At 43.6% G+C, this 26,000-nt stretch overlaps 1 protein-coding gene across 5 annotated transcripts in view; it reads left to right on the forward strand.

The window, feature by feature from the left end:
* DCBLD1 (discoidin, CUB and LCCL domain containing 1) overlaps positions 1-26,000 on the forward strand; it is a 92,212-nt gene that overhangs the window by 57,852 nt on the left and 8,360 nt on the right. For all 5 annotated transcript variants that reach the window (XM_084622121.1, XM_084622119.1, XM_084622120.1 and 2 more), the window contains 10 exons: positions 658-795; positions 2,634-2,685; positions 3,541-3,613; positions 5,842-5,975; positions 10,872-10,912; positions 12,433-12,648; positions 18,423-18,547; positions 23,956-24,103; positions 24,196-24,312; positions 25,399-25,489. In XM_084622121.1, coding sequence (XP_084478247.1) covers positions 658-795; positions 2,634-2,685; positions 3,541-3,613; positions 5,842-5,975; positions 10,872-10,912; positions 12,433-12,648; positions 18,423-18,547; positions 23,956-24,103; positions 24,196-24,312; positions 25,399-25,489 — 1,135 coding nt within the window. The remainder of the gene's footprint in view (positions 1-657; positions 796-2,633; positions 2,686-3,540; positions 3,614-5,841; positions 5,976-10,871; positions 10,913-12,432; positions 12,649-18,422; positions 18,548-23,955; positions 24,104-24,195; positions 24,313-25,398; positions 25,490-26,000) is intronic.

Raw genomic sequence — 26,000 nt, forward strand, 5'->3', positions numbered from 1 at the left:
TATTTAAAGATTGTAAAATAAACTGGCATTGTCTACTTAAAAATCCCTTCAAAGCTTTCTTGTTTCAGCATGTTTTTAAGACAGAGAGAAAAAGATTCAGTGATTGGTATAAAAATAAATTGTTTCTGAATATGTGATACCATAAGTGGTGCTGGCGTGTTTCACTGTACTACTCATGCTACATGTTTTCTTTTAAGAACATGCATGCTTTTTGTTTTTAAGTTGCAGTCATAGCTAAAGTTTCCTGACCTGTGTGTATCTAGATAGGTTATCTTGCAGACTCTGCATAGATGCCTTGGATTGCCTTTAAATATTCCACTCTTTCCTTAATGGGGTTACTGCTGTTTAAAAATATTATACTTCAAAGGCCAAAGAGCATCAATTATCCACTTGAGGCTAAAATAATAAGAAATGTAAATGCCAGAGTTTTCACTGTACTTACAGGATTGGATTCTTGCTATTTTGTGTTACAGTAACTTCAGGTTTCAGACCCACAACGGTCTCAACCCAAACATCTGAAGTAAACATTTGTAATCATACTTCAAAAGAAGGAGTTTATGGTGAAATTCCTTAGTTATGATACGACTGCCTATTCCCTATTTTATTTATGTCGTCTAAAGCTTTTGAAATCTTTTTTTTTTTCTTTTCTGTGTTTAGGACCATACTGTGGCAATATGATGCCCGTTCCTAAAGAAATCATCTTGGATACTAATGAAGCAACTATTCGCTTTGAGAGTGGGTCCCATGTATCGGGACGGGGCTTTCTATTATCCTATGCCAGTAGTGATCATCCAGGTATAGTAATGAGTCCAAAAAGCAAATGTCCTTATGAATTAAAGAGAGAAAACTTGAGGGTACAGATGAACATGCTGCTAATATTCATAAAGCCCAATCTCTGGGTGCCCAGTATTACCAGGGAACTTACCTACTTTAACCATAATTTATTTATATTTTTTAATACAGTGTACACAAGTACTCCTGGGGGAATTCTGTGCCACTGCACATGGGCAGAATTTATGTCCCTGCAAATTTCTTTGCTTTTCTGCTTTGACTTTCTGATGGGGAAGCAAAGGGAAGCCACAAAAGTGGTTGTGCGATCCTCCCCAGTAGTTTTGGGTACCCAGCAGCTGACAGAGAGGTAAATCGCTGTAGGGCAGGGTGCAGGACGGGGGAAGACCCAGCTGGTGGCTCCTATTCTGTGCTGGGCTCAGCTGCTAGTCCTGGCTGGGCTGGACAGGACAGGACTTCCTCTTCCCCTGCATGGCATCTGGGCCCAGATCAGACCCACCCCCAGATTTCTCCCCCAGCTATAGGAAGCTCTGCAAACTCCCCCCACCCCACTTCTTGCACCTATCACTCCTCAGCTGCAGGGGGACGGATCGCTGTACAGAGAGCTGCTCCCCCCCCATCCACCCAACCCCCATGCATGCAGACCCCCTCACACCCAGACCCTCTCTGATGAGCCCCACTCCCCCTAAACCTGGACCACCCCAATGAGCCACCCGCACCCGAATCCCCACCCTACTGAGCCCCAACCAGCTGCACCTGGATCCCCACCCCACTGAGCCCCACTCCCCAAGCATCTGGACACTACCACCCCCTGAGCTCCCCACACCCAGACCCCTTCCTGCTGAGCCCCAGCCACCTTCACCTGGACCCCCTGCAGAGTCCCATTACTGTTGCACTCAAACCCCACCCTCCTTCCCCAACAAGCCCCTGTGCATCCAGATCCCCCCGCACCCAGATCACCACTGAGCTGCCCGCACCTAGATTGCCTGGCACAGAACCCTCTCAACCCACATCTGGATCCCCCCACACTAAGCCGCTCCACACTTGGATCTTGCTTTGCTGAGCCTGCGCACCCATGCCTGGTACAGAGGGGCAGGGCCCTGGGGTGTTTCTGGGCAGGCCCAGTCCTTGCACTGTTTCAGGGTTGAGTGCAGCCTCACCGATGAGTCCGTGACCTGGGGTGTGGGGGGAGCTGCACAGTGATCTCCCACCTCCATGTAGCCAGTGGCCTGTGCTCTCCAATGCCATGCTGGAGTCTCCACATTTATTTGACAAATAAAATTTGCAGAATTTTAAAATATTGTGTGCAGAATTTTTATTTTTTTGGCATGGAATTTTTAATTTTTTGGCGCAGAATGTCCTCAGGAGTAACACAAGGGACAGTTATAGAGTAGTAATGCATGCACCCAGAGCAGCCATCGAAGTCCTACATAGACTGTTTGCGGGATAGGGCTCATCTGAGCAGAAAATGAGCATGTTCTCATTAAAGTCCTATTAAAAGAGGGCTCAGGCTCAGATATTTACCACATGGTGATGATGTATCAGGTTGTTGAAGACTAACATTTAACACGAACACCTGATGATGTGATAGTCTCACTGTGCAGTTTACTTTTAATGGTAGCAGACAATCTGATTTATGTATGGAATCAGGGGTAAGAGGGGAAGGGAAGGTGTGAGGATATCATAGCTCTTTCATTCCAGCTAATAAAAATGTCAACTATCAAGATGTAAATGCATAAATAATATCTGGAGACTTTTTAAAATATAATTTCATGTTTAGCCAAGTTTTCTCTACACTTTTGTACTCTGCAGTCAGGAATAACTAGTTGTAATATTTTTAACAGATCTAATCACATGTTTGGAGAGAGCAAACCATCACGTGAAGAACGAATACAGGTAAATATGAGTGCAACGCTACGCTCTGCAGTTGTCTCGCTGTGTCTTGTTTGACCTGTTCATTGTTGTGTCTGGATAAAGTATCTTGTTTGCTGCTTGTAACATGCTGAAAAGCCTTGAAAAGCCTAGCATTTACCACAGGAATGTGTTTTCTTGAGACGTTCGTTCCTTTTCAGTATAATGCTGTAATTATGTGTGGCTTATTTGTGAGTAACAGAAGAGTCATCTCCCCAAGACTTCACTTTCCAGAACAAACAAGGGGATGCTGCTACAATGCTCAAACTATCTTGATTTGTGGCATAAGTGGGCAGTGCCAGGGTAAACTAAAAATACAGAGCTTAACCTTTGGAGGTGCTGAGAGCCCTGAACTTCCACTGATGCCACTGGGAGTTGAGGGCACTCAGAATCTTCCAGGATCATACCCAAGATATGTTAAAATTGTTTCTAGGTTAGTTTCTTGAGTCGGTGAACCTGGCAATAGATTTTGAAATCGTAATGGAACACAAGCCAATTTTTACTGTGCTCATGAACAATATTGAGCTTTTTTTTTTTTTTTTTTTTTTTGGAGTTGCTTGGAAAGTTTGTTACCTTATGTCGTAATATTTCCAGAACAAGCAGAACTAAAGAGAAAAAAATGCACTTAAATGATTACTATTTTGGCTCTTTGTGTGTCCTACTATATGCAGTAAGCTAATGAACTTGAATCTGAGAACAAATTTGCCTTTTAAAAACATGCTAATTTATGCTCAGCTAGAACACATTTCTAAAAATATTTCTTGGTTTGTTGGCATTTTGTGTGTGTGTGGCAGGCATTACAATCCATGTTTTAAACACGCTTCTATTCTTTTACTGCAGCAGATACTGTCCTGCTGGTTGCAGAGACATAGCAGGTGATATTTCTGGGAATATAGTGGAAGGATACAGAGATGTAAGTATGAAGGGTAAAGAATGGGCTTTAGAAAGATGGAATACAAAGGCAATTGCTAGGGTTGCCAGATCTCTGGTTTTCGACCGGAAAGTCTGGTTAAAAAGAGGACTTGACGGTGTCCGATCAGATCTACTGACCAGATACCCAAAGTCCGGTTACTGCAGGTGGGGGAGGCAGGAAGGCATCAGGTAATTACCCATGCCAGACCCTACTCGTCTGGAGCCGCCTCCTAACCTGCATTCGGCAACTGCAGCTCCTGACGCGGGGAGGGGGGAAGGAGAGGGGGAAAAGCAGTGAGTGATGGGGGAAGGTGGGAAGAGGAGCAAACGATGGGCTGGGCCTCGGGGGAAGAGGTGGGACAAGGGCGGGGCTTAGGGGGAAGAGGCACTCCTGCTTGAGTGTCCAGTTTTTAAACATTACGAAGTTGTCAACCCTAGAAAATTCATGGTTATTTAGCACAATAAGCAAAAATGTCATTCATTTTTAGCTCTATTAGTAATCCCATTTACTGGCACCTTTACTACTTACATATTACCAAACAAGCCAACCGCCCATTTATGAGCAAGAAACATGTAATGTCACTCAGAAAACCATGCACTGAAAAGATGCTTCTGGCTTCTAGCTACTGTGGTTTTTGTTCTCCCTCTCCCCTTCTTTGTCCGCCAAGTGGTACTGGATGACATGTTAAACTATTCCTACAGTCTCAGGATTCCCTCTCTCTCTTTTGAGAATCCGTGCACCCCAAATTCCAGATCTCAGTTACTCCCTGAACAGTGCTATACCTGCTTATCACAGATCTTTCCATTTTTTTAAGTCTGTCCTCCTAGGGAAAAAATCAGTTCAGTTAGAACTGGATTTTGACACCAATGTCTACTTCATTTCAGAGTGATTTCCTGGGATTTTTCTCATGATTTAGTTGGGGATTGGTCCTGCTTAGAGCAGGGGGTTGGACTAGATGACCTCCTGAGGTCCCTTCCAATCCTGATATTCTAGATTCTATGATTCCTAAACCTGTCCCATTTATAATTACCAGTTTCTTAAATTATTGACTTTGTGGCACCTTAGCGACTTCAATGGATTGTGATCAGGCCTTATATTAATAGTGCTTTGTTTAAAGAAGAAAGTGGTCTGAATGGTTCACTTATGCCTGTGTTATACCACACCCTGCTTTGACCACCGACTGCCCCATGGTTCTAGAATATAATCCTTAGATTTTTATGACACCTTTCTAGTATCTCTAAGTTTATCCCGCTATAAAGTGATCATACTGCAGTACATATTTACATAAAGTTCCACTTTTCTTCATCACAAGTGGAGCAATAGTTGAGTTTTAAATGCCAGTGCATGTCCTCAAACTACTCACTGATTGTTCAGCCCCTCTGTCTTGGAGAATTACAGGGAAATTGGCTGAAATAACAAGGAAATTCTACCCACAACTTGTATCAAAGGGCACTCTGCGTACCACACCTGATGATTAGAAATGAAAAGCAACAAACAGCATGGCCTCACTCAGGCCTTGCTTACACTCAGAAAAGTTTGCAGAATTTTCCCATCACTGCTAACAGTTGCTCAGTTTTAATGGTGGTAGCAACATTGGAAGCTGTAGTGTAGGCCAGCTGCTGGCATTTTAAGTACTGTGCCATCTAACTCTGCTTAAAGTGCACATAGTTGACATGGTCCTTAAAATGCTAGTGGCAGCCAGTCTACGTTAGAGCTTCTAGTGTTGCTAAAAATGGTGAAACTGAACTATGTTATCAGCGATGGGAAACTTTTGCCAAAAATGTAGACAAGACCTTAGTTCTTCACCCTGCACAAAGTAATAGGTGTATCTGGCTTCCGCAGAATAAGTGAATCCATGAAGTAATTTTACATTAATTTTACCCAGCAAATAGCAGTGACCATATCTTTTTAAATGACTTTTGCTGGGGAGGGGTATGTGGGAGGGTTGTGTTAGATGGTGATTCTGGAGCACTTTCCCTACAAGCAAATCAGTATTTTTTTTTTATTTACTTTTTTTTGAATAAGCATTTGATTTTTGGGAAGAGTTTTTTAAACAGAAAAAAAATACTGTACTTTCCTTCTTTATATTCACCTTAAATCTTCAGAGGATTTTATGATTTTGAAGATCTGTGACTTCTTATGAGAGAAGTAATGGTGGGTTGAGCTTGAAAGTTTTAGTAACTTGCCAAACTTAACCTTTTGTTTGAGTTCTGGTTTCTGCATTCCAGACCTCCTTATTGTGCAAATCAGCCATACACTCAGGTGTTGTTGCAGATGAGCTGGGTGGCCAGATCAATGTGATTCAGCAGAAAGGAGTAAGTCGATACAAAGGCATCCTGGCCAATGGCATCCTTTCACAGGAGTAAGTGTCACAGTAGTTTGTCTTTTTATTCTGTATTTGAAAGTAACCCTGGAGGCATAATTAACCCACCACATCAGAGAGGAAGCGTGTGGGACACTGTCAGCTCTTCTTCTTTCAGAAGGGAAAAAACTGGAAGTGTTTAAGTGTTTATCACTTAATAACAGGTTTCAGAGTAGCAGCCGTGTTAGTCTGTATTCGCAAAAAGAAAAGGAGTACTAGTGGCACCTTAGAGACTAACCAATTTATTTGAGCATAAGCTTTTCTTATCACTTAATAGTTGACCTTTGGAAGATAAATGTAATACACAATGTCATTTGATTTGCTGATACTTTAAGTAAAATGGCGTTAGTTTTGGGATACAGAGACATAGTATCTCAGGTCTTCGGTGCATTAATGACTAGAAATTTTAAATTATGCCACTCTTTCTCTCTCTTCACATATTTATCAAATCACCTGGTTTGCAAATACACAAAGTTTTTGGTGTTCTGCAGACAAAATCATACATTTAAGTAGTCAATATGTTAAAAAAGCAATGATGAACTAATGAAAAACCTCAAAAAAATTAAAATAATATGACTGAAGGAATGAATAGCAGTGCTGAGAAGTAGGGGAGTTAAATGAAAACTTTAAATACATTCACAAGCTTTTTGTAGCACTATTTTAGATCACTAGAGCTACCATTTATCTGCTGCCCCTAAATGTATTACAGTTGAGGCAAAAATAAAATCTTTTAAAATATCTAACTGTGCAGTGAGCACTTCCAGCAATTGTCTGTGTCACTCAGGAAGATTATTAATATTTTAAAAATTTAAATATCAGGAACATGGGTGAGGTATTTATTGGTGGGGAGGGAAGCCCTCTCTCCCAAGCATTCTAGCAAGCTGAGTGCCTGGGAGACTATTTCTTCTTTCACCTATAGTTTCCCACTCCCCCTAGTTTTTTTCCAAGCCCTCCTGACATCATGTGATCATCCAGTGAAACAAAGGTGAAATCTGTAGTCTGTTGAAGTTAATGGGAAAACTCCCGTGGACTAGGATTTCATCCAAAATGTATCAGGGTTATAAACTCCTATGCTTCTGGGCATAAATCAACCACTAACTGGCTGGGGACTGAAGATTAGAAGAAACTTCCCTCATGAGCATGTTATTTCGTAACTGTCCATTGTGAGATATGCAACCCATCCCTTAAGTATCTGGTACTTGCTGCTGTTGGGATCAAGATACAGGATTAGATTGACCACTGGTCTGACCAGTGTGGCACGTCCGTGTACAACTAAATGGGGAGGTGAGAGGGGAATAATTTGATCTTATTTCAAAACATGAGTGAAGTGAGTGTTTGCCAGAAAGATAAAAGACAAAATTAGTAGGAAAAAACACTGTTTCTGTATTTTAAGTTTTTAAAAGGGTTTTGTAATATGTATTTCAAACACTGAATAGCTATTCTGTTCTCGCAACACACACGCTATAACTAAAACTCCTCAGAACTGTCAGCGCTGGAAAGGATAACTCTTTGGCACCTAAACAATAGTATTTTATGAGCTTCAAATACCCCTTTATTTAAAGGCTTTCTATACTTTTTTAAAATCTCATTTACAGTGGATTTCAGTATTAAAGATCTATTTCATTTAGTGACTCTAGCAGAAGTTGACCTCATCAAAAGCTACTTCTGCTTGTGTGCATTGAGCCCATAAATGTGGCTGTATTATAATTTGATGGTTAAGTTATGAATTGCTCATTTACCAGCTCCCCAGAACTGACCTTGGCACCTCTGGCTTCATTTTTTATCCTATGTTATCTGTGATTTGCAGTTTCCATGATCTAGACACATGTATTGTATAATGAAGATACAGTGGCCACAGCTCAGATTTATCAGGCATTTCTGACATCTTAAGTGCAAATGTATCAGCTTTTACTTTGTCACCCGAGCTGGCCTATGAGTAAGGCCCTTTGTCTTCAGTTTTTACAGAATTTCCCTCCCAAAATTCCCAGATTTTGAAAAGAGCAAGTGTGGTTGGGTTTTTAACCCGAATTTTGCAAGTGCTGGAATTCGCCAGCCCTGGCTCCATTCTCGAAGTCCCTGCTGGATGGCACAGCGTGCCTATGCAGAGAAGGGTAATTACCAGTTGGCAGTTACTGCTGCTGCATTGTGGAGGAGCAAGATGGGTCAGGAGCCAGGTTCCAGCAACCAAGACTGCTACAGCAACAGGCCCCACAGGAAACAGGGTTCCTATCACCCCCTGCCAACCCACTGCCTCTGGTGACTACCAGGTACCCTCCAATTCCACACCCAGAGGCTTTTCATGTTTGGTTTTCACAGATTTTTCACCCATTGCTAATTTTTTTTTTTAAATAAATGCTGATAAATTCCCAGGAAATGTTTAAACAAAATAAAAACCAAAAACAAAGGGCTCTTACCCGTGAGGGACTCTGGGCTTACATCTGCACATGAAAGTATTTTTCTGTCTTTGAAAATAGAGATAATTGTTTAGGAATTGTACAGATTAAGATTTGGATTACAACAGCATTGTTTACAAAATCTCCTCAAGGTGGACTCTATATTCAAAAGAGGACTTTAATAGTAAACGTAGTGCAACAGAGAATCTTTCTTTGCACAAGTATTGTCACAAGTGGATTCTTTTGTAGAGCTTTATAGCTCTCACTGTCTGCTCAACAGAACTCTTAAGATTAATAAGGAAATGGGGAGCTTTATAGTCGTGCCTTACTGACTGTTATGTTATGTGAGAAAGTGAATGTTATGTGTGAAATGTTACCTATCACAATATGGAAAAATGATGAATTACAGTAATTAGCCCATTTTTAATGACCTGCAAAATGTAAAAGCTTCTTAAACTTGAAAATATTTTAGAAATAGAGGCATCTATTTTAGACAGTTTCAGTGCCTTTCTTTGATGCAAAAAGAAAAAGACTTTGTAAGAGATACCTTTGTAAACATTGCTCTAGGAGTATTTATAATTCATTGATTTGACAGGCTTTGTGAGCCATGCTTTTGACAGTGGACCACTTTGTATTTAATAAATAAGCAAACATGCTTTTGCCTTAATATGCATTTGGAAGTAATGTAAAATTCTGACATAGAGCATACAGAGCCCATACGATAGCCTGTGAGAAATGCCCTAGAGGACTACCAGTTTCTCTTGCTGCTTTGACTCACCTGAACCCCCAAATAAATCAACTCCCTCTGTACAGTCTCTGTTTCTGAAAGTCATGGTTTTTCTGCAATCACCAATATTCCCTATCTAGAAAGTGGTGAAGGGAAGTGGTACTTCGACTGGTCTTCTCACGTGGCTACCCTTCCCTTCCTATTCCCAGTTTGCTACAGCTTGGTTCTCAAAATACTTAATTCTGTGGGCCACTATTAGCCCGCAAACTAGAGTTGAGGACAAACTATCCTGGATGACTGTGAAAAAGCAACCTGGAAGGGAGTTCTGTTGTCATTTCAGTACAGAAGTTACTTTAAAGCATAATATACTGCCCAAGATTTTCCAAAGGGACTAGTGCAGACCTCAAACTGTGGGGTTCACCCCCCCAAAAGAGTGCAGAGGAACATTTTGGGGGAGGGCTGGGCATGGTCAGGGAGGGAGAGCCCCTGCTCCAGCCCAACTCTGTCCTCATTCCCTCTCTGCTCCCAGGCCAGCCTTTAGCTTCAGCTCCTCCCTCATCCCCAGTTCACCCCCAAGCTCTGCCTTCAGCCCAAGCTCCTCCGCTGAGTCAACTGTGCAGTAATGGAGGGGGAGCGCAGACAGATACTGGGGGGAGGGGAGGGGCAGGACAGGAAAAGTTTGGGCAACACTGAACTACTGATTTTTGGTTGCCTAACTGGCAAAATCTTTCAGGGAACAGATTTTTAGGAAGTCCAAGCACCCATCCCTCTGAACATCAGGCCCCTTTAAGGTGCATTTTGATGGGCACCCATAATTCGTTGTCACTTTTTAAAGCTTTGCTATTTTACTGTTCTGCACTATTATGTGAGGTTTTGTGGAGTGAGGCAGGATTATCTTTTGTTTAATGTCCTATATTAAAATAACTCCATGGGTGGGGGAAGTGGGGAGAGAAGACAACAAATTTGGCTCTGTCTTCAGAGACAAGAGACATTTTAAAAACTTTAGTTGAACTTGCTTATGGCAGAGCCATGTTATAACCAGATTAAAACCTCATTTTTTAGCCCTGATAGAGCATGAGTGTTTATTTTTAACCCGTTTGTGGTATCATTTGGCCACATTTAAAGACCAGACTAAAGTGTGATTCAGTTAAAACTAAGTTTAACTCACTGGGTCTGATTATCCTTGCACTTAAATTGGATTTACATCCGTGTAACTCCATTGATTTCAGTTGAGTTACTCTTGGTTTACATTCGTGTGAGAGGAAAATTGGGCTTATTGTTTGAGCAGTGCATGGTGGCTAGATACAGAGCTCCTGTTAACTCGGCATTTTGGCACTTTATGATGGTTTTGGTGGCTTTTCTGTTGCTTTGGTGGCTTTTCAGTAGCAGATGGGGAAATTGGGTTAGCATAAAAGTGCCCCAAAGTACCGTAGGTTCTGCGTAGTGGAGATGCTTAAGGGGAAATGTGTTTTGAGGATGATAGTCTGGGTTGGGGGAGGGGTGAATCATTTTAAAGAATTTCTATATGCCAGAACCTGTAAAGGATGGTCTAAGTTTTGTCATTATGAGACCATGGCAAAAACAGGAGTGCCCTGACAAGAGGTGGATGAATAGCAAGATGTTGAAGATTGTCTATCAGGTCTGAGAGATTGTTAGATACAGAATACTCTCACCCCAAAGTGAATATACTGATCTTGGTCTAGTTTGTATGAGCAGCTCCTGACATGTTCAATAACTCTTTCTGGTCATTCCCGCCACCCCTTTGTTTTCTTACAGTGGCTCACTCTCAGACAAGCGGTTTGTGTTTACCTCAAATGGTAAGAAAAATACCTTTATTTTAGATATTCAAGTCTTGCAATTTTTTTCCCTGTAAAAGCTAAAATAACCTGAAAAATGTGAAACTACATAGAACGTGGTGGCTTTGAGGAGAGTAACTTCCTGCCAGTGTATTACAACTATAGCTTGTGATTGGGGAAGAGACAAAGGAAAAGGACCTTGGAGTATTGGTTGATCATAGGATGACTATGAGCTGCCAATGTGATATGGCTGTGAAAAAAGCTAATGTCGTCTTGGGATGCATCAGGAGAGGTATTTCCAGTAGGGATAAGGAGGTTTTAGTACCGTTATATAAGGCACTGGTGAGACCTCACCTGGAATACTGTGTGCAGTTCTGGTCTCCCATGTTTAAGAAGGATGAATTCAAACTGGAACAGGTACAGAGAAGGGCTACTAGGATGATCCGAGGAATGGAAAACTTGTCTTATGAAAGGAGACTCAGGGAGCTTGGCTTGTTTAGCCTAACTAAAAGAAGGTTGAGGGGAGATATGATTGCTCTCTATAAATATATCAGAGGGATAAATACCAGAGAGGGAGAGGAATTATTTAAACTCAGTACCAATGTGGACACAAGAACAAATGGATATAAACTGGCCACTAGGAAATTTAGATTAGAAATTAGACGAAGGTTTCTAACCATCAGAGGAGTGAAGTTTTGGAATAGCCTTCCGAGGGAAGTAGTGGGGGCAAAAGATCTATCTTGCTTTAAGATTAAACTCGATAAGTTTATGGAGGAGATGGTATGATGGGATAACATGGTTTTGGTAATTAAATATTCATGGTAAATAGGCCCAATGGCCTGTGATGGGTTTTTAGATGGGGTAAGATCCAAGTTACCCGGGAAAGAATTTTCTGTAGTATCTGGCTGATGAATCTTGCCCATATGCTCAGGGTTTAGCTGATCGCCATATTTGGGGTCGGGAAGGAATTTTCCTCCAGGGCAGATTGGAAGGCCCTGGAGGTTTTTCGCCTTCCTCTGTAGCATGGGGCACGGGTCACTTGCTGGAGGATTCTCTGCTCCTTGAGGTCTTCAAACTACAATTTGAGGACTTCAATAGCACAGATATAGGTGTGAGGTCTTTTTTAGGAGTGGTGGGTGAAATTCTGTGGCCTGCATTGTGCAGGAGGTCAGACTAGATGATCATAATGGTCCCTTCTGGCCTAAATATCTATGAATCTATGAAAGCCAGGAAGAACACAAATGCATGTGGTTGAGAAGCCATGATGTGATAATATTATATCTATGGTGCTGGTACATGAATGGAGTTCCACTTCCATTCTGAGGGAGGTGGGACTGAGACTGGGTGAAGGAGTGGGAACATAGTAATCTGATACTGGATTGCCTGCTGCAAACATTATGCCTAACGGATGGCAGCACAGGAGGGAGAAACAGCAGGAAGGAGAATTATATGAGCTGGTTGTTGTGGGTGGCCTTGGTGGGATATGCTGGGAAAATGCAAGTTGACTCTTCCATCTCTCTCTGTATCGGAATTCCTTCTAGGTTGCAATAAATCCTTGAGTCTGGAAGATGGATTCATCCCCAACAGCCATATTACAGCATCGTCCTCTTGGGAAGAGACCAGTGAAATTGGGGAAAGTGTTCAGTGGTCTCCTGACAAGGCCTGGCTTCAAGTCCAAGGGATTTCATGGGCTTCCAACCATAGCAGCCACCGGGAGTGGTTGGAAATAGACTTGGGAGAGAAAAAGAGAATAACGGGTAAGTTACCTACTGAATAACATGGCTGGTTCCCAAGCCAGAGGCATAAGTTCTGCTTTGAGTGATGTCCCTGTGGACGCTCCATTTTAGGTGTTCGTGTATCCCTGCGCTTTTAATCAGAGATTTATGGTAGCAGTGCCCGGTTGGGTCTCACATGCGCAGTCCCCATCTCGCACCGCTTCAGGCGGTTCACTAGCACTGTGCAACCAACCCTTCCTCAGTTCTTTCTCTACCACCTTTGGCTATGAGTCAGATGGACTATAATCTGTGAAATCCATTGCCATTTTGGGGTCGGTAATCTTTTAAAATTCCATGGCATGTATTTATATAAAGAGCATCTCGAAAGTTTCCTAACCATATAATTTAAATCTGTCTTGTGAAATCTCTTCCTGCATTGGTGCTGGAGTTCTTTATAAATACACCTTGCATGTAACAACACTGATTGGTTGACTGTGTAGCCTGGTATTAATCTAAGGTTTAAAGTACACCTTTCACAAAAAACAAGTTCTTTATTTAGGTGGTTACTTAGAGTTAATTAAGAAGGTGAAACACACACAGAAACTTTAAGCTTTAGTTAATACAGATATTATTGAAACCGTAGAAAAATCAATACACGTTAAGTAGAAGAATAAGATTAAGTACAGTAAAGTGCATTACTTATAATCTTACATTGTGCATAATTGCAATCTTATGGAGACCATTAGAACCAAAGATAGAAGAAACAGTGGAGCACACTACAAGAGGAAATTGCTGGGCCAGGCTTCCTGCCTGACTGCCCATGCCATTATCCCAGTGTCCCAATAGAGATGGGTTTGACAACCCTTTCAGCGCCTTTTTTCATTCCATCCACATACATCTGGGACCATATCTGATCAAGTCTCAGATCCCTATTTATATTTGGTATTCCAGGAGACCAATTTTAGGGTTCTGGTTGTTCATGTGTGGTATTCTGGTTGACCATAATTACATTTCTGACAGTTAACCCAATCATTCATGTCAGTCACAGAATCATAGAATATCAGGGTGGCAGGGACCTCAGGAGGTCATCTAGTCCAACTCACTGCTCAAAGCAGGACCAATCCCCAACTAAAGTATTCCAGCCAGGGCTTTGTCAAGCCTGACCTTAAAAAACTTCAAAGGAAGGAGATTCCATCACCTCCCTAGGTAAGGCATTCCAGTGCTTCACCACCCTCCTAGTGAAAAAGTTTTTCCTAATATCCAACCTAAACCTCCCCCACTGCAACTTGAGACCATTATTCCTTGTTCTGTCATTGCTACTACTGAGAACAGTCTAGAGCCATCCTCTTTGGAATCCCCTTTCAGGTAGTTGAAAGCAGCTATCAAATCCCCCCTCATTCTTCTCTCCCTCAGACTAAACAATCCCAGTGCCCTCAGCCTCTCCTCATAAGTCGTGTTCCAGTCCCCTAATCATTTTTGTTGCCCTCCACTGGACATTTTCCAATTTTTTCACATCCTTCTTGTAGTGTGGGGCCCAAAACTGGACACAGTACTCCAGATGAGGCCTCACCAATGTCGAACAGAGGGGAATGATCACGTCCCTCAATCTGCTGGCAATGCCCCTGCTTATACAGCCCAAAATGCCATTGGCCTTCTTGGCAACAAGGGCATACTGTTGACTCCATATCCAGCTTCTCGTCCACCGTCACCCCTAGGTCCTTTTCTGCAGAACTGCTGCCGAGCCATTCGGTCCCTAGTCTGTAGCGGTGCATGGGATTCTTCCGTCCTAAGTGCAGGACTCTGCACTTGTCCTTGTTGAACCTCATCAGATTTCTTTTGGCCCAGTCCTCTCATTTGTCTAGGTCCCTCTGTATCCTATCCCTACCTGCCAGCGTATCTACCTCTCTTCCCAGTTTAGTGTCATCTGCAAACTTGCTGAGGGTGCAGTCCACGCCATCCTCCAGATCATTAATGAAGATATTGAACAAAACCAGCCCGAAGACCGACCCTTGGGGCACTCCACTTGATACCGGCTGCCAACTAGACGTGGAGCCATTGATCACTACCCGTTGAGCCCGACAATCTAGCCAGCTTTCTATCCACCTTATAGTCCATTCATCCAGCTCATACTTCTTTAACTTGCTGGCAAGAATGCTGTGGGAGACTGTGTCAAAAGCTTTGCTAGAGTCAAGGAACACCTCCACTGCTTTCCCCTCATCCACAGAGCCAGTTATCTCATCGTAGAAGGCAATTAGATTCAGAATTGATTTCTTGAGGACCTGCTTCGTGATTTTTCCAGGGACTGAGGTGAGGCTGACTGGCCTGTAGTTCCCCAGATCCTCCTTCTTCCCTTTTTTAAAGATTGGCACTACATTAGCCTTTTTTCAGTCTTCCGGGACTTCCCCCGATCGCCATGAGTTTTCAAAGATAATGGCCAATGGCTCTGCAATCACATCCGCCAACTCCTTTAGCACTCTCGGATGCAGCGCATCCGGCCCCGTGGACTTGTGCTCGTCCAGTTTTTCTAAATAGTCCCGAACCACTTCTTTCTCCACAGAGGGCTGGTCACCTCCTCCCCATGCTGTGCTGCTCAGTGCAGCAGTCTGGGAGCTGACCTTGTTTGTGAAGACCGAGGCAAAAAAAGCATTGAGTACGTTAGCATTTTCCACATCCTCTGTCACTAAGTTGCCTCCCTCATTTAGTAAGGGGCCTGCACTTTCCTTGACTTTCTTCTTGTTGCTAACATACCTGAAGAAACCGTTCTTGTTACTCTTAACATCTCTTGCTAGCTGCAACTCTAGGTGTGATTTGGCCTTCCTGATTTCACTCCTGCATCCCCGAGCAATATTTTTATACTCTTCCCTGGTCATTTGTCCAGTCTTCCGCTTCTTGTAAGCTTCTTTTTTGTGTTTAAGATCAGCAAGGATTTCACTGTTAAGCCAAGCTTGTCACCTGCCATATTTACTATTCTTTCTACACATTGGGATGGTTTGTCCCTGTAACCTCAATAAGGATTCTTTAAAATACAGCCAGCTCTCCTGGACTCCTTTCCCTCTCATATTATTCTCCCAGGGGATCCTGCCCATCAGTTCCCTGAGGTTGTCAAAGTCTGCTTTTCTGAAGTCCAGGGTCCGTATTCTGCTGCTCTCCTTTCTACCCTGTGTCAGGATCCTGAACTCGACCATCTCATGGTCACTGCCTCCCAGGTTCCCATCCACTTTTGCTTCCCCTACTAATTCTTCCCGGTTTGTGAGCAGCAGGTCAAGAAGGGCTCTGCCCCTAGTTGCTTCCTCCAGCACTTGCACCAGGAAATTGTCCCCTACACTTCCTGGATTGTCTGTGCACCGCTGTATTGCTCTCCCAGCAGATATCAGGGTGATTGAAGTCTCCCATGAGAACCAGGGCCTGCGATCTAGTAACTTCCGTTTGTTGCCGGAAGAAAGCCTCGTCCACCTCTCCACCTGGGCTGGTGGTCTATAGCAGACTCCCACCACGACATCACCCTTGTTGCTCACACTTCTAAACTTAATTCAGAAACTCTCAAGTTTTTCTGCAGTTTCATACCAGAGCTCTGAACAGTCATACTGCTCTCTTACATACAATGCAACTCCCCCACCTTTTCTGCCCTGCCTGTCCTTCCTGAACAGTTTATATCCATCCATGACAGTACTCCAGTCATGTGAGTTATCCCACCAAGTCTCGGTTATTCCAGTCACATCGTAATTCCTTGACTGTGCCAGGACTTCCAGTTCAACCTGCTTGTTTCCCAGGCTTCTTGCATTTGTGTATAGGTACTTGAGATAACTCGCTGATCGTCCCTTTTCCTCAGTAAGAGGCAGGAGCCCTCCCCTCTCGCGCTCTCCTGCTCATGCTTCCTCCCAGTATCCCACGTCCCAACTTACCTCAGGGCTTTGATCTCCTTCCGCCGATGAACCTAGTTTAAAGCCCTCCTCACTAGGTTAGCCAGGCTGCTTGCGAAGATGCTCTTCCCTCTCTTCGTTATGTGGGGCCCGTCTCTGCCTAGCACTTCTCCTTCTTGGAATGCCATCCCATGGTCAAAGAATCCAAAGCCTTCTCTCCGACACCACCTGTGTAGCCATTTGTTGACTTCCACGATTCGACGGTCTATACCCAGGCCTTTTCCTTCCACGGGGAGGATGGACGAGAACACCACTTGTGCCTCAAACTCCTTTATCCTTCTTCCCAGAGCCATATAGTCTGCAGTGATCCTCTCAAGGTCATTCTTGGCAGTATCATTGGTGCCCACGTGGAGAAGCAGGAAGGGGTAGCGATCTGAGGGCTTGATGAGTCTCGGCAGTCTCTCCGTCACATTGTGAATCCTAGCTCTTGGCAAGCAGCAGACTTCTTGGTTTTCCCGGTCGGGGCGGCAGATAGATGACTCAGTCCCCCGAGGAGAGAGTCCCTGAGCACCATCACCCGCCTCCTTCTCTTGGGAGCGGGGGTCGTGGAACCCCCATCCGTAGGACAGTGCATCTCATGCCTTCCAATCGGCGGAGTCTCCTTCTGTTCCCTTCCCTCAGATGTATCATCTGGTCCACTTTCCGCATTAGTATCTGTGGAGAGAACATGAAAACGGTTACTTACCTGTATCTGCGTTGCTGGTACGTGGACACTCCCCTTTCTTCTTCTGGAGATCACATGCTGCCAAATTTCTTCACCGTCCTCCTGTCCCCGCTGCGCAGCCTGCTCTGAATCTTCAGAATGTCGTGTCCGTAGAAGCATATCCTGACGTCTGTCCAGGAAATCTTCAGTTTCTCTTGTGCAACGCAGGGTCGATAGTTGTTTCTCCAGACCTTGAACCTTCTCTTCCAATAAGGAGACCAGCTTGCACTTTGTACAGACAAAGTCACTTCTGTCCTGTGGAAGAAAGACAAAAATGGCACATCCAGTGCAGGTCACAACAGCTGAATGCTCCCCATCCATATTACCTTCCTTCTACGAGCTTCCTCAGGAGTTGTAGTAACTACTCAGAGAAGTCAGCAAGATGTACACCTCAGTGGGCTCTCCCCAGGCAAACTCCCTCTGTTAGCCTCTCTGCTGTTCGCCGCTCCGCTGGTTCACAGCTGACTAGCTTTTTATAACAGTCAGGCCCCCTCAAGGCTCACCTGGAACAAAGCACTCCCAATTCACACTTTCCTACTAGTTTTCCAAGTCCCTGTCCTAGTAGTTTTGTTGTGTTAATGTGGTTAGCTTTTATTGCAAAAAGCCCCTAAGATTTTAGCAATAAAATTGTTCAATTGTGGTTTATCTGTTTATTACATGATGCACTGCTAAACTATTAAAAGATACATATTGCTAGATTTTATAACCTTAGGTCAAGCATGTATTATTTCATAACCCTGGTCAAGCACATAATACTCATGCTAACTTATGCCAACTGCAATTTCTATTAGGTGTCATTCTAAGCCCTTAATGCTTAAAACTATTGCCAAGCCTATTTTTACTACATATGTTTTGGTTCTCCTCCTCCTTACTGATACAGCTTCAATAACTGCCATTATTACTTCTATAAATATGCTTAGCAGATGGAGTATATTTTACCCAAAACTATAGACTCTCCAAGATCAGGTCAGGGGTCCACAACAGAAGCCATGGAATTCACAATATAAAACTCATTTTCTTCCGCCAGCCTGTTGGCTTTTTTTGAACTCCAAAGTTAGAGAGGTGAATTAACAGTTCTTTTAGACAGACCTGTACCTTTATTTTTAACCCACTTCCTTTTTGAGTTGTGTATGAAAATGTTCCTTTAAAAAAAAAAAAAAACTAACAAAATATGTTTTTTCTTTTGTTACAAGGGATTAGGACTACAGGATCCACTATGCTGAAGTTTAACTTTTATGTAAAGACTTTTATTATGAACTATAAAAATAACAACTCAAAATGGAGAACTTACAAAGGAATCCTAAGCAATGAAGAAAAGGTAAAAGGAGGTGAAGGGGGGATGGGAACACAAGACAGAATTCTCTAAGATGCTTTGATATTGAAAGAGAGATTTTCACTGTCATGAAGATTAATCAGTCTTCATCAGTGTAACTGCATCAATGTAATTTACTGGTGCAGTATGTCTGTGGGCTTATCTACACACAAAAGTGACCCCAGGTTAAGCAAAGGTGTTATTTAAAACTAATATAGATAAACTGGTGCAAAAAGTCTGTGTGGCCACTGTTGGGGGTTAGCTCAAGGAATCGGTGTATACAAAACCAAAATACGTGCTCTTAAGCCAAAATAAATGTCCACGCAGGAGTTTGCACAAGTTTAACTTAAATCGATTAAAAACTAAAATGAAAGCAGTGCAGATATCTCATGTAAACAAGGCCTACATTAGAGGGTCGCACTGATGTAACTACCTTGAATTTCCTTGTTGGTCTACTCTGAACAAATCCCAAGAGCCTGCTCCTGAGTGTCCTCTCATTATTTTCAGTGGAACATGTGGGAGCTCAGCATGTTGCAGTACCAGGCCCTAACTGAGCATCAGTTCTCATTATAATCAAAATCTTGCTGTAGAGGGGTCTTTATAGATCCTAAAATTCTGAATCGAGAAAGTGGGTTCTTATTACTTCCACGTATCCTGCTTTAAATCGTTTGGAGAGAAATTTCAGTTGCACAATGTGGATTTCCTCAGGATTTTTAATATCCTACAACCTCAGTTTTTTGCCTGCAGTGAAAAATGGGTACAGTAACGGCTCTGAGCTGTGCAAACTAGATATTTAAAGTTTGCGGGTTTGCACTATTCCACAATGATAATTCTTAAGTTTTTAAAAATTGACTTGATTGTTTTTAAATTCCACATGAATCAAAGTTTCCTTAGGGTAAACTTCTGACTGGTTCTACGTTACTCCATCATTTAAAAAAAAATCTCATAAGAAGCTGTTATACATGATCTTAAATAGAATTAATTCAGCTAGGGTTTCCGGTTTATACACTTTTCATTTAAACAAACTAATAAAAAGGTCCACTTGTAGAATAGGCTGCTGATGAGGCAAATTTTGTAAATACAATGAAGAGAACCTAATCCAACAGTTCTTCTTCGAGTAGTGTCCCTATGGGTCCTCCACTCTGTGTGCTCATCCCTGCGCTGCTGATTGGCGAACTTCGGTAGCAGCGTCTGTTGGGCCCACGCACATGCTCTCTTTCTCCCCCTGCTGCGCCATGAGGCTAGCCGGTGAGTGCAGGCTAACCATCCTCAGTTCCTTCTCAACTGCCCCTGGCTAGGGATGGAACCTTTAGCTGTCCATTAGCAGATTGTTAACTCGCCTTTTCATTTGAAAATCTTTAGCTTTTAGAAATCTTTTAGCTTTCTTCTGACTCTTTATTTGGCTGTGCCTAAAAGAAGAAAGAGAAGACTTCATTCTCGTGTTACCCTTCTCCAAGGCTGGAGGGGTCATGCCCAGCTCTCTGGGCTTCAAGTGTCACACTTGCAGTGAGGTGATCCCAGTCATGGACAAGCTCTCCCAGTGCACTCGCTGCCTTCGTGAGGGCCAACCGAGATCCTGCAAGGACAGAGAGCGCCACCAGAAAATCATCTTCATGGAGGTGGCTCTCCGACCCCAGCCCTCCGGCAGGTGTGACCCTTCCCCTCAGCCTTCAACTTCGAAGGATAGTGGGTCGAAGAAACGGTCCAGGGACCCCTCTCACAAGTTGAAAAAGAGAGCAGGAAGTCCCCTGAACGAGCCCAGGAATAGCTGAAAGTGATCACCATCCTGCTTGTTGTCCTCTGCGCCGCCAGCACAGAGATCATCTAGCACCCAAGCCTCATGGCAACCATCGTTGTCTGGTACCGTTGATAGGCCCACGGACTATTTGGGCACAGGCATTGACTCTTGGGCACAGAGAGAGAATGGAAAACATCCCGGTACGCAAGCTGACAGTACCACCAGCAGCACTGGGCCATCTGGCACTGGAGAGATCAGTATGGGTGAGGTCCCCATTACGTGTCCTCGAGTTGAGAAATCTCCTCAAATCTCCTCGAGTTGAGAATGGTCAGGAATGCCTGAACCCATTTCTTCCCGCTGATAACAGGATCACATACAAAAATCCTGACAGCCAACAGAGCCCACATGTATTATATCAACCATCAAGGAGGAGCCAGATCACCCTCCCTACGTACAGAGGCCATGAAACTATGGAACTGGGGCACCTCTCACAACATCACCTTGTCCGCGGCGTACCTCCCGGGCACGCAAAACTCGATAGCGGACAAGCCCAGTCACAAATTCCTATATGACCACAAGTGGGAGATGCACCCGGCAGTACTTCACAACTTGTTCACACAGTGAACACCGTCCACAGATCTGTTTTCCAATTACCAGAACAAGAAATGTATGCAATACTGTCCCAGAGCAGGGATTGGACAGCACGCTCAGGGCAATGCTCTCCTTCCCCTGTGGGATAAGGGCCTTCTTTTCCCCTTCCCTCCATTTCCTCTTCTGCTGAAGGGTCTGCTAAAGATAAAGAGGGGACGGAGCTTACATAATTTTGATTGCTCCCACATGGCCGCGACAGACCTGGTACCCTTACCTGATGCAGCTCGTGATGTGCCCACTGATCTCCGTTCTGTCCACTTCGCACTGTCTCTCTCAGGGTGTTCCACACATTCCAACCTGGGGATCCTCTGCCTCAAAGCATGGCTCCTACATGGTCACAGCTCAAAAGAAGCACAGGAGGTTCTACTGCACAGCAGAAAGTCCTCCACACAATGCACTTACCTGCAGAAATGGTTCGGGTTCCAGTTTTGGTGCATGTCTCAACAAATCTCCCTGGTGTCAGCAACTCTTCCACATATTCTGGAATATGCCCTGACCCTGAAAAAATAGGGGTTATCCCTGAGCTCTCTCAGGGTCCACCTAGCAACTATTACAGTATTTCACCAGCCCATAGAGAGGTGCTCAGTACTATCGCACCCAACCATTAAAAGGCTCCTTAAGGGAATGTCATAAATATAAAGGGAAGGGTAATCACCTTTCTGTATACAGAACTATAAAATCCCTCCTGGCCAGAGGCAAAACCCTTTCACCTGTAAAGGGTTAAGAAGCTAAGATAACCTTGCTGGCACCTGACCAAAATGACCAATGAGGAGACAAGTTACTTTCAAAGCTGGAGGGGGTGGAACAAAGGGTCTATCTGTCTGTGTGAGGCTTTTGCTGGGAACAGAACAGGAATGGAGTATTAGAACTTGTTAGTAAGTAATCTAGCTAGAAATGCGTTAGATTTCCTTTTGTTTAAATGTCTGGTAGATAAGCTGTGCTGAATGGAATATATATTCCTGGTTTTGTGTCTTTTTGTAACTTAAGGTTTTGCCTAGAGGGATTCTCTGTGTTTTGAATCTGATTACCCTGTAAGGTATTTACCATCCTGATTTTACAGAGGTGATTCTTTAACTTTTTTCTTTAATTAAACTTCTTCTTTTAAGATCCTGATTGCTTTTTCATTGTTCTTAAGATCCAAGGGTTTGGATCTGTGTTCACCTATGCAAATTGGTGAGGATTTTTATCAAGCCTTCCCCAGGACAGGGGGTGTAGGGCTTGGGGGGGATATTTTGGGGGGAAGACGTCTCCAAGTGGGCTCTTTCCCTGTTCTTTGTTTAACACGCTTGGTGGTGGCAGCATAGGGTTCAAGGACAAGGCAAAGTTTGTACCTTGAGGAAGTTTTTAACCTAACCTGGTAAGAATAAGCTTAGGGGGTCTTTCATGCAGGTCCCCACATGTGTACCCTAGAGTTCAGAGTGGGGAAGGAACCTTGACAGAGAATAACAAACCTCTTCCCTCAACCTCGACTTCCTATCCCCTCAGGACCTAAACCTGGTGCTGAAAGGACTGACCAGGCTCCCCCTTTGAACCTATGGCTACCTGTTCACTAGCATACCAATCGATGAAAACAGCTTTTCTGATTGCAGTTACCTTGGCTAGAAGAATAGGGGAAATAGCAGCTCTGATGGCGTATCCCCCGTACAGTGTTTTTCCCTGACAAGGTTACACTTAGGCCGCATCCAAGGTTCATCTCTAAAGTTACCTCCTTGTTTGACATGAATCAGTCTATTTCCCTTCCCACCTTCTACCCCAAGCCTCACCAAGACAATAGGGAGGCCATACTCCATACCTTAGATGTTATGAGAGCCCTTGCATTCTACCTCAATAGGACAAAGGCCTTCAGGAAGTCCCCTAGACTGTTCCTCTCTATGGCGGAAAGGTGTAAGGGCTCAGCGATATCAGCCCAAAGACTCTCTATGTGGGTCTTGAATTGAATCAGACAGTGCTACCAAATTCATAACATGACCCCTCTGGACTTGATCTGTACACATTCCATGAGATCAATCTCCTCATCTGTCACCTTCCTCAGGAATGTCCCCATCTCAGAGATCTACAGAGCAGCGACATGGGCCTCAGCCAACACCTTTGCAGAACATTACACAATCACCAGGAACTCTTCCTCTGATGCCATCTTTGGCTCCACAGTACTGTCATCTGTGACAAACCTGACTCCGAAGTCCCAGGCCTCCAAGTGGGGCACTGCTCAGGAGTCACTTAGAATGGAGCACCCATGGGGACACTACTCGAAGAAGAAGTTACTCACCTTGTGCAGTAACGATGGTTCATCGATCTGTGTCCCACTATGGGCGTTCCACTACCCGCCCTTCTCTCCTCTATTTCTGAGTTCTCATTGACTCTGCGGCCACGAAGGAACTGAGGATGGTTAGCCAGCATGTGCTGGCTAGCCTCGTGGCGCAGCACGAGGAGAGACAGCACACGTGTGGGCCGAACAGACACTGCTACCAAAGTTCTCCAGTCAGCAGTGCAGGGGTGCAGATACACCTACAGTGGATCAGCCATAGGGGGACACACATCTTGAAGAACCATCGTTACGGCACAAGGTGATAACTTCTTTTTGGTCACTCATTGAGATTTTGCTGAAGAAAAGAAGTAGTCTACAAAACGTTTTTCATGATTTGATTTCAATAAAAAGTTTTGTTTGCTTTTGATGCAGGAGGGATTGTTAATTCAAACACAGTAGCATGCATTAGCACAATGCTGATCAGAAAATGAAAATGGCAAGTCTTATTTCTTTGTCCAAGCTGAATTAAGCGCAAAATGTGAACTTTAGCAAAAACTGTAAAGTAAATTTCTTTTAAAATTTACTTCTAATAGTCTTAAACACAACAACACAGACTACTTCTAATAGTCTTAAACACAACAAAACTGCAACACAGTTTAAGATATTTTTGAATGAGTTTTAGGTTGACAAGCGTCCCTCTTTAAATGTAGGATGTTCTGTATTTTTAACAAACTCACTCTGAAAACAGAGCAATTAAAGAGTTTGTGCTTTACGTTGCAGGTATTCCAAGGCAACTCTAATTATGGGGACCTAGTACGCAATAATTTTATCCCTCCTATAGTGGCCCGATATGTGCGGATCATTCCACAGACCTGGCACCAAAGAATAGCATTGAAGGTGGAGATGATTGGTTGTCGAATAACGCAAGGTAAGTGGTAAGCAATACTTTCTGGAGCCCAGTGGAGCAATGGAATCCCAAAACCTACGACAGCTCAGTTGTTTTCCCTTTTCCTTTTCCAGCTAACAACTCATTTACTCACCCAATGTGGCAAAGACCAAGTCAAAGCACAGGTGTAGCAGTTGGAAAAGAAGACAGAACCATCACAGAACCCATCCCGTCAGAAGACACTAGCTTAGGTAACACTAGAACAGTACAGTCTTTCTAAAGTGTGCCATCTTTTTGAGATGTGTACTTCCTGTTCTACCAGGCATCTACACTTTGCCAGATCCAACTGTTCCCATCTCATCAGTGTTCTTTAATGGTTATCTTCAAATGTGAGGGTGAGGGGAGTCCTCTTAGCTTCTTTATGAAGGATAAAGAGAATTTGAAATCCTTAAATTTTTTTTTTAAACCTTCTATATATCAGGTATTACCGTCCCTATTTTGTCTCCTTTGATGGACTTAGAAAAGTAGATTGATATCTTGCTCAGACCTTTGAAGGGTCAGTGATGTTGATTTTTTCTTTTTTTTTAAACAAAACTTTTTTTCCAGATGTTTTTCAGGTGTTTGACTCTAACGGAAGTAACTGATACCAGTGGGCTCAGACAGGCATTTGCCAGTGGATTTCAAAGATATTTAATGATAGCAGGGGATGGAGAGACTCAGGACTCTTCTTCAACCTTTCCCTGACCTGTCTTTTCCCCACCTCTGGCTCCTTGTCACTGTCCTGTTCTCTTTGTCTACCCAGCTCCAGTCTCACTTTACAGGTTTCTCATCCCTGTCTCCTTGCCTAGTCAGTTCTAGTCTCCCCCTCCAGGCTCTTCCTCCAGTCTGTTTCTCTCCCTTCCCCCTAAGACTGGTTCCTAGTCCTGCTCCCCCTCCCTGAGTTCATTCTGTATGAGTCCCCTCTCCCCCACAAAGTTACTAGCAATTGAAAATAGGGTCTTTATAATGGGAAGTGTCAGGCAACCTTAATAGGTGGTACTACCAGCCCAGACTATAATAAGAAAGAATTTTACCTTTGGAAGGATGTATACAGGTATTGAGCAACACAGAGACCTAGAGAAAATGTATTTGGGATCAATACAGCTGCACCTATTTACATCAAATCTAAATTTGGCTCACGGCCTCCTGCGGTATTGTGCCTTCACGTTCTCATGCACTCTCGAATCAAGATGTTTATCATCTGTTCATTTTCAGGGTATTCTCCTAAAACAAAACATACCTAGCTCTGGAAACCTGTACCCGTGTTACCTTTATTTTTTATTTTTTTTTCCCTGCAGGGTTAAAACTTACAGCTATAGTTGTCCCGGTCCTAGTTGGGCTGTGTCTGTTCCTGCTCTCTGGGATTTGTATCTGTGCAGTCATACGAAAGTAAGAGCTTTTATTTTTCATCATCTAAATTAAAAGAGCTGCAGTGGCATAGCTCGGGGGTTCTCAACCTTTTGCTTTCTGAGCCCCCCTCAACATGCTATAAAAATTCCATGGCTCAGCTGTGCCACAACTGTTTTTCTGCATACAAAAGCCAGGGCCAGCGTTAATGGGAAACAAGCAGGGCAATTGCCTGGGGCCCCATGCCGTAGGCAGCCCTGTGAAGCTAAGGACTTGTCTACGCGGGCACTTTACAGTGCTGCAACTTTCTTGCTCAGGGCTGTGAAAAACCGCGCCCTTGAGTGCAGCAAGTTTCAGCGCTGTAAAGTGCCGGTGTAGACAGTGCTGGACGGAGACGGGCCCCTCATGGAGGTGGGTTTTTTAGTGTGCTGGGAGAGCTCTCTCCCAGCGCTCTGCCGCGACCACACAAGCCATGTAGTAGCACTTTAACGTTGCCAGTGTAGACTAGCCAAATACAGAGGTGATGTAAAATAGCACCCTTTACGCTAGCTCA

The sequence above is a fragment of the Lepidochelys olivacea genome (genome assembly GCF_965140295.1).
Source record: "Lepidochelys olivacea isolate rLepOli2 genome assembly, chromosome: 3".
Classification (NCBI taxonomy): domain Eukaryota; kingdom Metazoa; phylum Chordata; order Testudines; family Cheloniidae; genus Lepidochelys; species Lepidochelys olivacea.